The 17538-nt window shown below is 32.0% G+C and overlaps 1 protein-coding gene across 2 annotated transcripts in view; it reads left to right on the top strand.

Moving 5' to 3' along the window:
• Window positions 1-17538, top strand: part of LOC143075746 (protein NipSnap-like) — a 31695-nt gene that overhangs the window by 5124 nt on the left and 9033 nt on the right. For both annotated transcript variants that reach the window (XM_076251308.1, XM_076251307.1), the window contains exons 2-6: window positions 8441-8631; window positions 9142-9187; window positions 11014-11105; window positions 14221-14291; window positions 14981-15121. In XM_076251308.1, the coding sequence (XP_076107423.1) occupies window positions 8441-8631; window positions 9142-9187; window positions 11014-11105; window positions 14221-14291; window positions 14981-15121 (541 nt within the window). The remainder of the gene's footprint in view (window positions 1-8440; window positions 8632-9141; window positions 9188-11013; window positions 11106-14220; window positions 14292-14980; window positions 15122-17538) is intronic.

Genomic DNA, 17538 nt, shown 5'->3' with positions numbered 1-17538 from the left:
TTAAGGTAGTGAAGTCAGCAACTGTAGTTTCAGTTTGTTCGTTTTTTAAAGGGGTCGGACATTTGCCAAACTGAATAAAATCATTACAGCTGATTTCTTAAACCTTCAAAGTAAAACTTTGGTTGGCTTGCTTGCTTTGTTTGTATAGTTGTTTATACAAGCTTTGAAAATAAGATTGAAATCTTTAAACAATATATATAGGCATACATGTTGTTTAACTTGTATATTTTATATTTTGTACAATATACAAACAAGCAAGCAAGCTAACCAAAGTTTTGCTCCACATGCATAAGAAATAAGCTGTAATGATTTTATCAATATGTATGTGCGACAAGGTGGAAAATTTGATATGTTTTGTGAAAATTGCAGCGTTGGATCTATAATTAAAAAGAAGATGTGGTATGATTGCCAATGAGACAGCTGTCCACAAGAGACCAAAATGACACAGAATTTAACATTTATAGATCACCGTACGGCCTTCAACAATGAGCAAAGCCCATACCGCATAGTCAGCTATAAAAGTCCCCGATATGACAATGTAAAACCGAGAAAACTAACGGCCTTAATTATATAAAAAAAAATGAATGAAAAACAAATATGTAACACATAAACAAACGACAACCACTGAAATACAGGCTCCTATACAATATATTTTTTTTTTATGGGATAGATTTCTTGTCCTTTTATATATCTAATTGGGCCGTTTTTTGTTTAAAAATGAGGTATATTTTGTGATAAAATTAGCAACAAACGGATATTATCGATGGATGAATTTAAACTATAAAAAATGTATTGAGCTATATACCGTACCCGCTCAGTGGCGGATCCGGGGGGGCTGGGAATCCGGGGGATGGACACCCTTTTTCGGATGATCAGTGCATTTGGATGGGGACATGTAGTTGGAACCCCACCCCTTTTGTCCAGGGTTAGGACCTCCCTTTTTAAAATGGCTGGACCCGCCCCTGCCGCTTTCATAACACTTCTTTTTAGCATACTGAATATTTTGATGTTCTTACTATTAGTTCAGGTCCTGATAAAAAAAAAATACACATTCAGTACAGAAAGAAGTGTTTCAATGAAAGTTTCGTGTTTTTCTAGGCGGAAATGATTTTGCAATGACATTATACAGGTTTAAAAGAGCTCAAATGATTTTCTTACTGGACAGTGGTCACTTCATTGGATATTTCACTGTGTCATGTCGTGAAATTAATGCAGGTTCAATTTATAACGATGCACAAAACCGGTTCAACTACTTTTGCAAAGCGAAAAAGAAAGTCGAATCGTGAAGCCAATAAACAATATTTTTTTAATCTGAGCATGCAAATTGAAGATTACGTTATATATTTTACATTAAATATATTTGCAGAATAAAAACTTTGGTAATGAGAGTCCCAGACAATATATTAATTGACTGTTTTCCCACTAATTCCACGTGTTTTAAGTAGTAGTTTACTCGTAGTAGCCCACAATGCATTGTAGTTCATTGAGTCGATTGGTCAGTTTTTCAAGGCCACATTGGCCTTGTGTTTTGGAAATTACTATGCAAATATATTCTGACGTCAGAAAATCTAGAGTTCTCGACCTGTTAAACCAATGCTTTATGAAATCTTTGAAAATTGGAGTTATCTTTCTTTGTCCAGAAAAGTAGTTGAATCAACTTAAATCAATGCTACATTTTGTATATAGGCCTAGGTGTAATACCACCATTGATTTGTCCCTATTAGTCTTTGTTAAATTGGCACTTTCAAAAAAATTGTACAGTATTTACCTTTATTTCAACCAAAGAAATACTTTGCATGTGTAAAGTTCAATCCTTTCCGGTGATACAGTGAAAATTTCACACTACATTTCATTGCATATAAGAAAGTAACCACCGCCGGAAGTAAACAACCCAATTTTTACACTGTTATTTACTGGTTACCTGCTTTGGTAACTATGTAACCTTAACGTTCCAAAATATTTTATAAGACCATCAAATAAAAAAAGAATGATGCTTTCAGACATCCAACATACATATTTACGACTCTGAAAAATTTAAGTGCATTGAAATGCAGGGTTAATTTTCTACAACTGTCAAATTCAAGGGAATATTTTTTTAGGCCTACTTTCGTATGCAACCGGATGTGACGTACCATGATTTGGTGGTATTACACCTATATGTGGCAGAGTTATATTTGATTGATATATTAAAATATGATATTGTTGATTATTAATTTTATTGCAGTGTTTAATAGTTTAGTTACTCATTGTTTCTATTTCTAGCACTATTGGTCTAGTATTATTCTCTTTTCCCTTTGGTGAACCTCTTTTCTTTCAATATACAATGCAATATTCACTTGACTACCAGCTGATGAATTAAAGCAGTCTTTACCATTCAGTGATGACAAGCACTTTGATTACCATTCTAGGGTTATGCCCCTTTATAAACGGAAAAATTGAAGAATTTTTTAGTTTCTGTTCTCTCATCTTAAGCTTGTCTCAACTAAATTTAATGAAATGTGTACATTTGTATATAATGCTTATTACCTCTTAATTTTTGGCAGCTTCACTTTTACAGTTCTTCAGTTATGTCCCTTCATAACGTTATATGCTAGCGTGGGCATCATCTGTATCCTTTGGACACATTCCCCATTTTTAGCTCACCTGGCCTAAAAGGCCATGTGAGCTTTTCTCATCACTTGGCGTCCGTCGTCGTCGTCGTTAACAATTTTTCAAACATCTTCTCCTCTGAAACTACTGAATGGATTTGAATGAAACTTAGCATGATTGTTCCTTAGAGTATCCTGCACAAAGTGTGTGCTTCGATTTTTGAACCGTCAAAAAACATGGCCGCCGTAACTTAAAATAGAACATAGGGGTCAAATGCAGTTTTTGGCTTATATCTCAAAAACGAAAGCATTTAGAGCAAATCTGACATGGGGGTAAAAATGTTCATTAGGTCAAGATCTATCAGCCCTGAAATTTTCAGATGAATCAAACAAACCATTGTTGGGTTGCTGCCACTTAATTGGTAATTTTAAGGAAATTTTGCAGTTTTTATACGACCGCAAATTTTGAAAAAATTTTCGTCGTATATTGCTATCACGTTGGCGTCTGCGTCGTCGTCGTCGTCGTCGTCGTCGTCGTCGTCCGTCGTCCGAATACTTTTAGTTTTCGCACTCTAACTTTAGTAAAAGTGAATAGAAATCTATGAAATTTTAACACAAGGTTTATGACCATAAAAGGAAGGTTGGTATTGATTTTGGGAGTTTTGGTCCCAACATTTTAGGAATAAGGGGCCAAAAAGGGCCCAAATAAGCATTTTCTTGGTTTTCGCACCATAACTTTAGTTTAAGTTAATAGAAATCTATGAAATTTTGACACAAGGTTTATGACCACAAAAGAAAGATTGGGATTGATTTTGGGAGTTTTGGTTTCAATAGTTTAGGAATAAGGGGCCAATAAAGGGCCCAAATAAGCATTTTTCTTGGTTTTTGCACAATAACCTTAGGTTAAGTAAATGGAAATCTATGAAATTTAAACACAATGTTTATGACCACAAAAGGAAGGTTGGTATTTATTTTGGGAGTTTAGGACCCAACAGATTAGGAATTAGGGGCCAAAAAGGGACCCAAATAAGCATTTTTCTTGGTTTTCGCACTATAATGTTAGTATAAGTAAATACAAATCTATGAAATTTAAACACAAGGCTTAAGACCATAAAAGGAAGGTTGGTATTGATTTTGGGAGTTTTGGTCCCAACAGTTTAGGAAAAAGGGGCCCAAAGGGTCCAAAATTAAACTTTGTTTGATTTCATCAAAATTGAATAATTGGGGTTCTTTGATATGCCGAATCTAACTGTATATGTAGATTCTCAACTTTTGGTCCCGTTTTCAAATTGGTCTACATTAAGGTCCAAAGGGTCCAAAATTAAACTTAGTTTGATTTTGACAAAAAATGAATCGGTTGGGTTCTTTGATATGTTGAATCTAAAAATGTACTTAGATTCTTGATTATTGAAGTTTTTTTGGTCCAGTTTTCAAATTGGTCTACATTAAGGTCCAAAGGGTCCAAAATTAAACTTTGTTTGATTTCATCAAAAATTGAATCCTTGGGGTTCTTTGATATGCCAAATCTAACTGTGTATGTAGATTCTTCATTTTTATGCCCCACATAGGGGCATTATGTTTTCTGGTCTGTGCGTCCGTTCGTTCGTCCGTTCGTTCGTCCGTCTGTCCCGCTTCAGGTTAAAGTTTTTGGTCGAGGTAGTTTTTGATGAAGTTGAAGTCCAATCGACTTCAAACTTGGTACACATGTTCCCTATGATATGATCTTTCTAATTTTAAAGCCAAATTAAACTTTTGACCCCAATTTCACGGTCCACTGAACATAGAAAATGAAAGTGCATGTTTCAGGTTAAAGTTTTTCAGGTTAAAGTTTTTGGTCAAGGTAGTTTTTGATGAAGTTGAAGTCCAATCAACTTGAAACTTAGTACACATGTTCCTTATAATATGATCTTTCTAATTTTAAAGCCAAATTAAACTTTTGACCCCAATTTCACGGTCCACTGAACATAGAAAATGAAAGTGCATGTTTCAGGTTAAAGTTTTTGGTCAAGGTAGTTTTTGATGAAGTTGAAGTCCAATCAACTTGAAACTTAGTACACATGTTCCCTATGATATTATCTTTCTAATTTTAATGCCTAATTATATTTTTTATCCAATTTCATGCTCCATTGAACATGGAAAATGATAGTGTGAGTGGGGCATCCGTGTACTTTGGACACATTCTTGTTGGTCCTGTTTTCAAATTTCAAATTCTACATTAAAGTCCAAAGGGTCCAAAATTAAACTAAGTTTGATTTTAACAAAAATTGAATTCTTGGGCCTCTTTGATATGCTGAATCTAAACATGTACTTAGATTTTTGATTATGGGCCCAGTTTTCAAGTTGGTCCAAATCAGGATCTAAAATTATTATATTAAGTATTGTGCAATAGCAAGTCTTTTCAATTGCACAGTATTGTGCAATGGCAAGAAATATTTAATTGCACAATATTGTGAAATAGCAAATTTTTTTTTAATTAGAGTTATCTTTCTTTGTCCAGAATAGTAAGCAAGAAATATCCTATTTGTGCAATAGCAAGAATTTTTTTTATTTGGAGTTATCTTTCTTTGTCCAGAATCAACTTAAATCTTTGTTATATACAATATACAATGTATATACACTTTTTACTACCAACTGATAAATTTAAATAATCTTTACCATTCAGTGATAACAAGCAGTTTTTTTACATCTTAATATTTTATGATGTATTTAAATGAGTAGTTATTGTTGCAAACTCCATTAGAAATTTGAATTGATATCAGTTTTGAAAAAGGGAAACGGGGATGTGAAAAAAAAGGGGGGGGGTAAATTTTTCTCATTTCAGATTTCATAAATAAAAAGAAAATTTCTTCAAACATTTTTTTGAGAGGATTAATATTCAACAGCATAGTGATTTGCTCAAAGGCAAAAAAAACCTTTTAAGTTCATTAGACCACATTCATTCTGTGTCAGAAACCTATGCTGTGTCAACTATTTAATTTTAGATTTAAAAAGTTTGAAGAAGAAATCTTTAATTGATTTGTAAAATCTTGGCATTTGTTTTGTGTAAAAAAAAACCATGTAATGTCAAAAATTTGATCACAATCCAAATTCAGAGCTGTATCATGCTTGAATGTTTTGTCCATACTTGCCCCAACTGTTCAGGGTTCGACCTCTGCGGTCGTATAAAGCTGCGCCCTGCGGAGCACCTGGTTGGTCATTATCTTGAATATTATTATAGATAAAGATAAACTGTAAACAGCAAAAATGATCAGCAAAGTAAGATCTACAAATAAGTTAATATGACCAAAATTGTCAATTGACCCCTTAAGGGGTTATTGTCCTTTAATGACAATTTTTCACAATTTGTTCATCATATTTGCTAACTTTAAAAAATCTTCTCCTCTGAAACTGCTGAATGGATTTGGATGAAACTTAGCATGATTGTTCCTTAGATTATCCTGCACAAAGTGTGTGCTTCGATTTTTGATCCGTCAAAAAACATGGCCACCGTTACTTAAAATAGAACATAGGGGTCAAATGCAGTTTTTGGCTTATATCTCAAAAACGAAAGCATTTAGAGCAAATCTGACAGGGGTTAAAAAGTTCATTAGGTCAAGATCTATCAGCCCTGAAATTTTAAGATGAATCAAACAAACCATTGTTGGGTTGCTGCCACTTAATTGGTAATTTTAAGGAAATTTTGCAGTTTTTGGTCATTATCTTGAATATTATTATAGATACAGATAAACTGTTAATAGCAAAAATGTTAAGCAAAGTAAGATCTACAAATAAGTCAATTTGACCAAAATTGTCAATTGACCTCTTAAGGAGTTATTGCCCTTTAAAGACTTTTTTTCACAATTTGTTCATCATGTTGACTTACTTTAAAAAATCTTCTCCTTTGAAACTGCTGTATCAATTTCAGCCAAACTTAGGCTAAATGAGTTTTAGAGTTTCAGAGTATCTAGTGTAAATTTTATATTTCATTTCCTTGTATGTCAAGAAACATAGCTCCTATGGCTAAAATAGAACATAGGAGAAAATGATTTTTTTTTTGCTTTTGAAGAAAATAGGACGATTCAAAGAACATTTAAATAAATTGAAAAGCCAAAATAATCATTGATATGAGATTAAACCAAAAAAATTCAGGTGAGCGATTCAGGCTCTTGAGAGCCTCTTGTTTTTAGAAGTTACTATTAATTAATATTAATTTTAACCATGACTGTATGACATTTTATATTTTAATATGTTATGATGTAATTAAATGAGTAGTTATTGTTGCAAACGCCATTAGAAATTGAATTGAGATCATTTTGGAATAAGGGAAAAGGGGGGGGGGGGTGAAAAAATAAGGGGGGATTTAATTTTTCTCATTTCAGATTTCAGAAATTAAAAAGAAAATTTCTTCAAATGCTTTTTTTTTTAGAGGATTAATATTCAAGAGCATAGTGAATTGCTCAAAAGCAAATAAAACTTTTTAATTTCATTAGACCACATTCCTTCTGTGTCAGAAACCTATGCTGTGTCAACTATTTAATCACAATCCAAATTCAGAGCTGTATCCAGCTTGAATGTTGTTTCCATACTAGTCCCAGCATTCAGGGTTCAACCTCTGCGGTCGTATAAAGCTGCACCCTGCTAGGAGCATCTGGTTCTCATTTACAAGGCACATTATATATATATATGTTGCAAAAGCAAGATCCTAGATTCAATCAGAATGATCAGTATCAGTTTTTCAATGTTTAACATAGGGTGTGGTTAAATTCTGTTTCAAAATTTTCAGAATTTTATGAAATTTGAACAGAAGGTTGTCATGCCCAAAAAGACAGTATTCAAAATAAAATTTTGTGTACTTTCTTTAGCTGTATTTTACTATGAATTAAGATCAGGTTAAATTCTGGTTAAGGGTAATTTGTTGTAACATGAGATTAAAATTTTGTTTACCATTTCATAAAGAATTTTTAAATATTCTAATCAATCTTAGCAATACTTGATTTTATGAAATTGTCTGCTTTTCATACTTCTTATTTTAATAATCTAAGTCGGAATTATTCTATACTAATCCACTTGAACATGAACCGGCAAAAAAGCTATACAAATAAATAAGGCATGGTTGTAAATCTCTACCAGAGATAAAATTACAACAGAGAAGCAATAACTATCTATACAATAACTTTAGATATAACTACATGTACCAAGAAAAAAGTTATAATTACCATCATATTTCCTTCGAAACAAGATGTTTCAAAATGGTCCTCACACACAACCTTGTTCTTGGTACTTGTAAAGCTTGCTTCTTGTAAGTTTAGGTTGTAGATCCAAGTCTGGCACAATTCTTTCTTTTTCACTGGATCGGGGAAACAATGTAGGCTTTTTTCCATTACTCAGAATATCCATAATCTTGAGAAGTCATTTTTACACTGATTAATTAACGGACATGTCATGCCATGAACTAGAACTTTTTTGTAATGAGATGTCACATGGTTCATAGTATCGAAATCGGGTCAAGATGGCGATTTGTTTCGAGAATTGTTAGTCTGATTTAAAAATCGATTAACTCACTCATCTATACGAATAATCCTTTAATATTTTGAAAATATGAAAAAAAATAATTTGCGAATTTTCCCTTTAAGCAAAATAAGGGTTTTGACCAATTTAAAGGGTTAACTGAATATTGAAATGGGAAATAAAGGTTTTGATCAACATTTCAAGGTTCACTTAATATGTGATAGTGCAAGCAAGATATTGTATATTCTTTTTTAGTGATTTGCAAGAGTATTTGGTTTTCAATTTAGTTATATACATGTAGTAGCTATTTTATTTTGCCATTTGACCTTGAAATTGTATTAATTTGTGAAATTTCTTATTTTTAGATCTTTAAGCACATCCCAGACACTGCTTTCTAATAAAGATGCTGCTGAAGTACAACCACAACAAGAAGAACAGCAGACATCTAAAAATGGAGGATTCTTCAAAAATTTACTCAGAGTACGAACATTAAATCCTACTAAAGAATCACATTCTAGTCTTCTTTCGTCCAAGGAAACAGTGTATGAAATACAGTGTAAGTACATGTAATTAGTTTTTTTTCAATGAATATCATCTTAATTTATGATTCATACTATAAGAACACAAGGCTTCAAAATAACCTCTGCTGTAAATTATTCATTTCTGAAAAAGAGAAGGGATATACCTCAATGAAACAGAAACACAACAAACACAAAAAAAAACTAAAAAGACATCTAAAGTGTTTTTATAATGCTTAAGAAATGTTATAATTACTTTTATGCTCCGCCATGCCTTAAGCTTCCTTGCTAAATACCAATTGCTTATTTACTTGAAACAGCCCTTATAAATATAAAATAGTAAAAATACTAATTAGAAAATAATTTGGTTTTTAAAGCTTTTGCACAAATATTCTTTCATATATCTTTTGCATTTTCAGAAGTATGACACTTTTGTTAGAAGCCTCAATGCAAATCTTGACACATTGTGATTTGGGGTCTTCTCAAAATGTTTTTTTACCCCTTTTGTTTATAACCATGTAGTATTTTGAGATTTCTTTTCTATGTAGTTCATGCTGTGAAACCTGAGTTTATGGAAGATTACTTAAATCAGTTGTAAGTAATATAGCTTGTAATTAATTGATAGAAGTTGTTTTTCAGGATCATTGTTTTGCAGATATGAATAAGCACAAAGTATCTGATCATGCTCATCGGATAATCCATTATTTTTCTTTTCTATTCAAATTACATTTCATATTAAAGATGTTTAAATGAATGTCATCACAAAAAAGCATTTTATATCAATTACAATAGAAAATAATTGTATAAAGATCAGGGGAGGAGTAGTCTCATCTCTGACCTACTTTAAGGCATAACCTTTTTATTCACCATCTTTGCCATTGTTTTCATGTGGCAGTCGGGGTTACATACATCTTCGTCTTCTCTTAGTTCTTGGATATATCTGGGAACACTATATCTATGTCAGTATATATATATTCCTCAGTAGATGTATTTAACCCACAGTTTCCACTTAAACTTTGTTGGTCACTAGTTTAAAAAATTTGGCAACATTCAGCATATTTATCTCAAGAATTGAATAACAAAAAAATACCTGATTCCTGATCACAGTAGATTTAGTGCTTGATCTGACCAGTTTTTTTTTTTAAAGAGCATGCTTCTGTAATCTACTTTATATTTACTTATTTCTTGTGAAAATTATTTGCCCAAATGAGGAATTTATTGCCTATGAATTTGTTTGTTTTTTATTTTATGGTTTTTCTGAAATTTATCATATGTACAATATATGTTTTTTACTTCAATGAAGAACAGTACTTGAAAAACTCAATTGCTTCTGATGACTGAAATACGGCTCCTACCTCAAAATCTGCTTTTAAAATAGCATCTCAGAACCATATGGAAGTTTGTTTACAGGGAGGAGAGATCTTTATTTAAAAGACATTGTATTTTTTTGTCGGTCTCACTTCAATGCAGGAGGAGGATCTATCCACTTCTGAATCAACTTAAGATTTATAAAAGTTGGTATTTGTGGCTTCTTCCCTAAGTATTTAAGAGTAAGAACAAGGAATGTTACTTTATGAACTTGCATGTTACAGATCCAGCTTGTGTGTTTGTCTCATTTAAAGTAAAGTTTATATTCATATTTCATCAATATGTTTTCATTCTGAATATGCCTTTACTGTGGATTCTTAGTTTTTCATTGGATACCAATTTTCGTTGATTTTGTGGGTACAGATGAACGACGAATTTAAATGTTCAATAAATGACAAATCTTCTATATGCTTGTATGCAGACGACAGCAAAACCATGAAGTTAAATATCCACATAAGTGTAAGATTTCCTGAATCCACAAAAAATGATACCCACGAAAATAAAGGAATCCACAGTAATTGGCCATTGGACATAAAACAGCGATTGTCGTCATCATCTTTATTTCTAGATCACTTGGTTCAAATGGTCTGTGAGAAATTAATTTCCTTGCCATTCATCACCAGCCAATTTGAACTCTTTCATGGTTTAAACACTTTTCAGTTTCTATACATTATTTTGGTATCATTAATATACAGTTTAACATCTGTTGTAAATACTGAAAAGTAATTTAAGTATTGAAGATAATGTTGTTGATCATATTTATAAGACAGAAGGACGTTTTGACTAATATTTTCTGATAGTTATACATTTTCCTACATTGGAACAAAACCTTGAACTTAATTCTTTCGAGGCTAAAACATTTTACTGGAATGAGAATAACTGAGAGAGTTTTATACAAGTTTCCTGAAGGTTTATAGTTTTGATGTACATGTATTGATTTAAAACTTGTAAGGTGCAAATGTTTTTATTAGCCATCATTTTATTATACACTGTTAATCATATTACTATTATTTTTGTGTGTGTGTATATTATCAATGGTGTTTTTATTTCAGCTCAAGGTTTCAAGGTCTGATGCATGAAAAGAAAACAGGTGCAAATTTAGTGGCCAGTTTTACAGTGGAAATAGGAGATCAGGATGAAGCAAGTACGTAATCAGGCTGTTGGTTTTCTCTTTTGAATTGTTTTACATTTTTTGTATCAGGGCCTTATATATAGCTTACTTTACAATATGGGCTTTGCTCATAATTGAAGTTTGTAAGGTGACCTTACATCTATGTCATGTTGGACTCAGTTGCATAGTTGTCTCATAGGCAATCATACCACAGCATTTTAATTTTGTATGTACGTTATAATTCAGTGATAGGGATTGTACAGAGTGGTGTCTGAGCCTCAAAGAAAATTAGATGATAGATGAGTAAAAATTTGTATTATACTTTGAAAAATTGTTCAATCCTTCATTTGTAAAAGGTCAATGATGTTTTTATAGATTCAAATACTGTAATTTTAAAATGAAATAGAAGCACAATAAAACTTATTGGTGTTATCAATCATTATCTGAACAGTAGGCCATGGATAAAACATTAAATAGATCATCCTATTTCAGAATTGTTAGTTTACCAGATATTTAGTTTCTTTTTGTTGCTGAACATGCATTATTTTGCCCTTAGACAGTTGAACCTTGAATAAATCTTCAGTTATTATTTAAGAATTGAATGCTCTTTTTTGTAAATTTATTGGGGTGTAAAAGCGTTGACCGAAGTACATTTTGTATGAAGCGCGGAAGCGCTTCATACTAAAAATGTGCGCACGGTCAACGCTTTTACAACCCTATAAAGTTACAAAAAAAAGCATTCAATACTTATAATTACATTTTTACCTATAGGATCATGAAAACACGCCTTTTATCAAGTTTTTATTTCATTTACCTGTGCACTTTATTGTGGGACCTCGTGTCATCAGGGCTTTCCATTGAAATTGAAGTAGAAGGCTCAATTAAAATTATAGGCGGCTATAACATGCGTTCGGCGAAGCCGGACGCCCACCAAGCTGTAAGCTTGGTGCCTTCTGGCAGGGGGTTTGGGGGGGGGGCGCTCAAGGCCCCCAGAAGCTCTGGCATAAATAGAGCAAAATCCTGCATTCTCAATCTCCTGGCACCTAATTTAATCTTTCAAATGACCATTTTTATGCCCCACCTACGATAGTAGAGGGGCATTATGTTTTCTGGTCTGTGCGTCCGTTCGTCCGTCTGTTCGTTCGTCCGTCTGTTCGTTCGTCCGTTCGTCCGTTCGTCCGTCTGTCCCGCTTCAGGTTAAAGTTTTTGGTCAAGGTAGTTTTTGATGAAGTTGAAGTCCAATCAACTTGAAACTTAGTATACATGTGCCCTATGATAGGATCTTTCTAATTTAAATGCACAATTAGAGTTTTGACCCCAATTTTACGGTTCACTGAACATAGAAAATGATAGTGCAAATTTCAGGTTAAAGTTTTTGGCTTCAGGTTAAAGTTTTTGGTCAAGGTAGTTTTTGATGAAGTTGAAGTCCAATCAACTTGAAACTTAGTATACATGTGCCCTATGATATGATCTTTCTAATTTAAATGCCAAATTAGAGTTTTGACCCCAATTTTACGGTTCACTGAACATAGAAAATGATAGTGCAAATTTCAGGTTAAAGTTTTTGGTCAAGGTAGTTTTTGATGAAGTTGAAGTCCAATCAACTTGAAACTTAGTATACATGTGCCCTATGATATGATCTTTCTAATTTAAATGCCAAATTAGAGTTTTGACCCCAATTTTACGGTTCACTGAACATAGAAAATGATAGTGCAAATTTCAGGTTAAAGTTTTTGGCTTCAGGTTAAAGTTTTTGGTCAAGGTAGTTTTTGATGAAGTTGAAGTCCAATCAACTTGAAACATAGTATACATGTGCCCTATGATATGATCTTTCTAATTTAAATGCCAAATTAGAGTTTTGACCCCAATTTTACGGTTCACTGAACATAGAAAATGATAGTGCAAATTTCAGGTTAAAGTTTTTGGTCAAGGTAGTTTTTGATAAAGTAGAAGTCCAATCAACTTGAAACTTAGTATACATGTTCCCTTTGATAAGATCATTCTAATTTTAATGCCAAATTAGAGAATTTATTCCAATTTCACAGTCCTTTAAACATAGAAAATGATAGTGTGAGTGGGGCATCCGTGTACTGTGGACACATTCTTGTTTATGTATGAAATTAAAGAAAGAAAAAAAAAAAACTCAAAGAAATTTCATTTTTTTTTTAAGTTAGTTTTTTATTTTCATTACCTTATGCTTAAAATTCATTTACTTTTAAAGGAGTTTTATTTAAATAATCATCCGGTTTGTTAGATATCTTGATCGATTTATTTTGCCTAACTACTTGCATTTGTAAACAAATAACCCCCCTTTTCTCTCTAAAGACTGTTACGCGTATTTAAATCATACAATTATTTCTCAAGCATTGACAGAAAATTGATATATCCTCTGATTTTCTCTTTTTTTTGTAAACTGTTCAATAAGTCGGATAAATAAATCATTTGGAAATGTTATTTATTTGAGGTCGAGTCGACAATATTCTACTTTCGTTTTTGACCTTGATTCTCTGAACACCACGTGGGCTTTGAAAGATACTTGTTTTCCAGATTCTGAACAATATGATCTACTACACTTTCTTTAATTTGACTAATATTATTCCATAACATAAGATTGTCATCCTATCTGATTGTCTTCACGTTTTAAAAGCCAAAAAAAGCCGCCAGAGAGTTAATGACCATCGGAACGTCTTTATTGTTATCCTTCAATGGCCACCGGAACGTCTCTCTTGTTATCTTTGAAAAGAAAAGATGCATGATCTGACTTTAAATAGACAACCAATCAGTGACCTGAATTCATGTGAACTATATTTAGCCCAAGGTAAACACTGACTTTCATCCTTGTTTATCGTGACCGCGACTTTGCGACAATATACGTCTCTCAGCTGCCTGTAAACATTTGAAAAAGATATTTTTTTCTTTTTTAATTTATATTTTTGTCAGTGAAGTAGCCGGCACTTGAAGCCACCGTAAGCGGCGGATTTCCGCCGGCTACCGGCTTCAATGGAAAGCCCTGTGTCATCATGAATGAAAAGTTGTATTGTGTAATGCAATTGATTAAGGAATATCACGAGATTGCTAGTTAGCCAATCAGAATAACGTATTATAATGAAACATACATCTAATGTAATTATTAACATATATATTTCAGTACACATATGGGAATATAAAGGTGGTTATCCTGTGTTAAACAATGCTACAGAAATTTACAGAACAGATCAGGTTAGTTTATTGTCTTGGAATTCTTAAATGAAATTATAACAAAAATAATAAAAGAATATGTTTGAGATTAGAAATGTAATTTTATATCAAAATGTAGTTGAGTAAAAAAAATAATAATTGATACATATATTGAAATCTACAACAAAAATTTAGATGATATGAATAATTGTGATTCCAAGAAGCTATCAAGGTTTTTAGAGTAGATATCTGTATCATGTATACTTGTTTCTCTTTTTCAAGACAAGACTTCTATTTTGAGCCTCTTTGTTGCCTATTTATTCCTTTCTCAATTTAAGTAAGTAAAACTATAAGAGTATTGAAAAAAAAACTTAAAACTGTCAGGACAGATAGCTAGCTATATAGGCTGTATGCTTCCTTCATTATTATGTTGGGAAAAGAGTAGATGTAATTTATTTATAACTATAGGGTTTATTGTGATTTTGCTTGTTATATTTATTCAACAAAATAAGATATGAAATCTTCACTGACATGACAATAAATGAAAATTTCACACTCTTTAAGAAAAGGCCTCAGTTTTATCTTACTCGAACTTACATAGTCACATACAACATTTTTGTTAATCATAAATCCTACTAATATTTATATCATAGACTCCTTTGGTGGTCTACATTTTTTACAATTTGATATATTACGATTATTTACAAACATTTTACCTTTCTTTTTTTCAGGACTTTATAGAATACAGATTAGCTAGAAATAAAATGTTACGATCCAGAAAGAATCAGATCTTGTTAGCATTTAGTTTTTGGCCAAAACTTGAACCAAGAAATGGTAAAAACATTTATGAAATGAGAAGTTATACATTAAAGGTATGAATAAATATCATAAGTTAGTGATGACATTTAAGTGCATTAAAAATGATGCCCCATCATATCTTACTAACAAGTTTCATTATGTTTCAGACAGAAATCCATACCCCTTGAGAAATGCTGTTCAAGGAAACCTCATACTCCCTAAACCAAAAACAGAATTGTTCAAAAAATCTTTTATGTATTCTGGACCATTCTTGTGGAATAATTTGCCAATACCGTTAAGAAATATTACAAATGTTAATTCTTTCAAATACAAAATAACAGATCATTTATTGAAATCAACCTAGCTATATCAATAATATTAAAAACTGATCATGTCATCATGTTTATTTTTTTTATTTTTTTTTTTTTTCATCACATTTTATCAAGTTGTATTAAACATTATTATCATACTTGACTTTTTATACTAATGTATGCAATGTATATGTTTGCATTTTGTTTGATTTCTCATGATGAGGGCCTCAGGGAAGATTAGTTATATAGCTAACTGTGTAACCCTCTTAAAATAAAGTATTGTTGTTGTTGTTGTTGTTGTTGTTGTTGTTATTGATAAAGGATTATAGAATAAGATCAAGCATTATTAACAGACCACATTATCTTTAACCAGTTTGTCTGTTCATATTTTTATTTCAGCTGTTATGTATTTATGAGTACATCTTATTTATTAAATCACCAGAAATCATCAAGTTTCAAATTTAAATTTTCAACACCAGCAAAAGTTATTTTCATTGAATCACCATAGTTATATGTCTTTTAAAAAACCATAAGAAGTTAAGGAATTGGCAAGTCAAAATCAGGAGTCAAAAGAGAACAGTCATCATTAAAGCCTATAGAAAAAAATATGAAAAAGACACAGTCCATATATAGAAAAAAATGCATACCACCAAAAATTGGAGAGAAAAAAGTGCTTTGGAAGGGTAAACAGTTCCTGCTTTAGTACTAGGTCATGTTGCTTATGTTTTATGTCCTGTCTTCTTTATTACATGTATTAGGAGCCTTATGTTTTTATGTCCCGTCTTCTTTATTACATGTAATAGGAGCCTTATGTTTTTATGTCCCGTCTTCTTTATTACATGTATTAGGAGCCTTATGTTTTTATGTCCTGTCTTCTTTATTACATGTATTAGGAGCCTTATGTTTTTATGTCCCGTCTTCTTTATTACATGTATTAGGAGCCTTATGTTTTTATGTCCCGTCTTCTTTATTACATGTATTAGGAGCCTTATGTTTTTATGTCCTGTCTTCTTTATTACATGTATTAGGAGCCTTATGTTTTTATGTCCCGTCTTCTTTATTACATGTGTGAGGAGCCTTATGTTTTTATGTCCTGTCTTCTTTATAACATGTATTAGGAGCCTTATGTTTTTATGTCCTGTCTACTTTATAACAAGTAATAGGAGCCTTATGTTTTTATGTCCTGTCTTCTTTATTACATGTATTAGGAGCCTTATGTTTTTATGTCCCGTCTTCTTTATTACATGTAATAGGAGCCTTATGTTTTTATGTCCCGTCTTCTTTATTACATGTATTAGGAGCCTTATGTTTTTATGTCCCGTCTTCTTTATTACATGTATTAGGAGCCTTATGTTTTTATGTCCCGTCTTCTTTATTACATGTATTAGGAGCCTTATGTTTTTATGTCCCGTCTTCTTTATTACATGTATTAGGAGCCTTATGTTTTTATGTCCCGTCTTCTTTATTACATGTGTGAGGAGCCTTATGTTTTTATGTCCCGTCTTCTTTATTACATGTATTAGGAGCCTTATGTTTTTATGTCCCGTCTTCTTTATTACATGTATTAGGAACCTTATGTTTTCTGATCTGTCTATCACTTATCAGCTAAAAAATTTGGTTTACAGAAATTTGATCACACAAGTTTCCATACCTCAAAAGGATGGGTTAGATTGGCTTTGAATGGTTATGGCCCAAACTGTTTAGGAATTAAGGGCAAAAATTAGGGTTTCCTGGTTGATGTACAATTTAAAAGCAGTGTATGGGAGGTAATCCAAAAACAAGATTGTACAATGGTGTGCAATGTTGGATTACCTCCCTTACACTGATTTCATATATCTTTTAAAGACTTTTATGATGGAATTAAATGACTAATAAGGGTTGCAAACTCCATTGGAAATTTGAATTGAGATTATGACCATATATAGGGAAATATTATTTTTTTAAAAAGGGGGGAAGAGGGTATAAAAAGAAATTGGGTGTGTCATTTTTTTCTCATTTCAGAATTCAGAAATTAAACAACATTTCATCAAATATGTTTGTTTTTTGGTTTATTTTGGGCCCAGCAAAGAAATTTATTAACTCGTGTGAAATAAAGAAGTTTTCATTTCAGAAAATGTCTATCAGCCATGAAACAAGAAACATTTCAGCAGACCCAGTGCATTTTCTTATATTCTATAGCT

The sequence above is a fragment of the Mytilus galloprovincialis genome, chromosome 5 (assembly GCF_965363235.1).
Source record: "Mytilus galloprovincialis chromosome 5, xbMytGall1.hap1.1, whole genome shotgun sequence".
In the NCBI taxonomy this organism is placed as follows: domain Eukaryota; kingdom Metazoa; phylum Mollusca; class Bivalvia; order Mytilida; family Mytilidae; genus Mytilus; species Mytilus galloprovincialis.
This window is presented reverse-complemented; position numbering and strand designations above follow the sequence as displayed.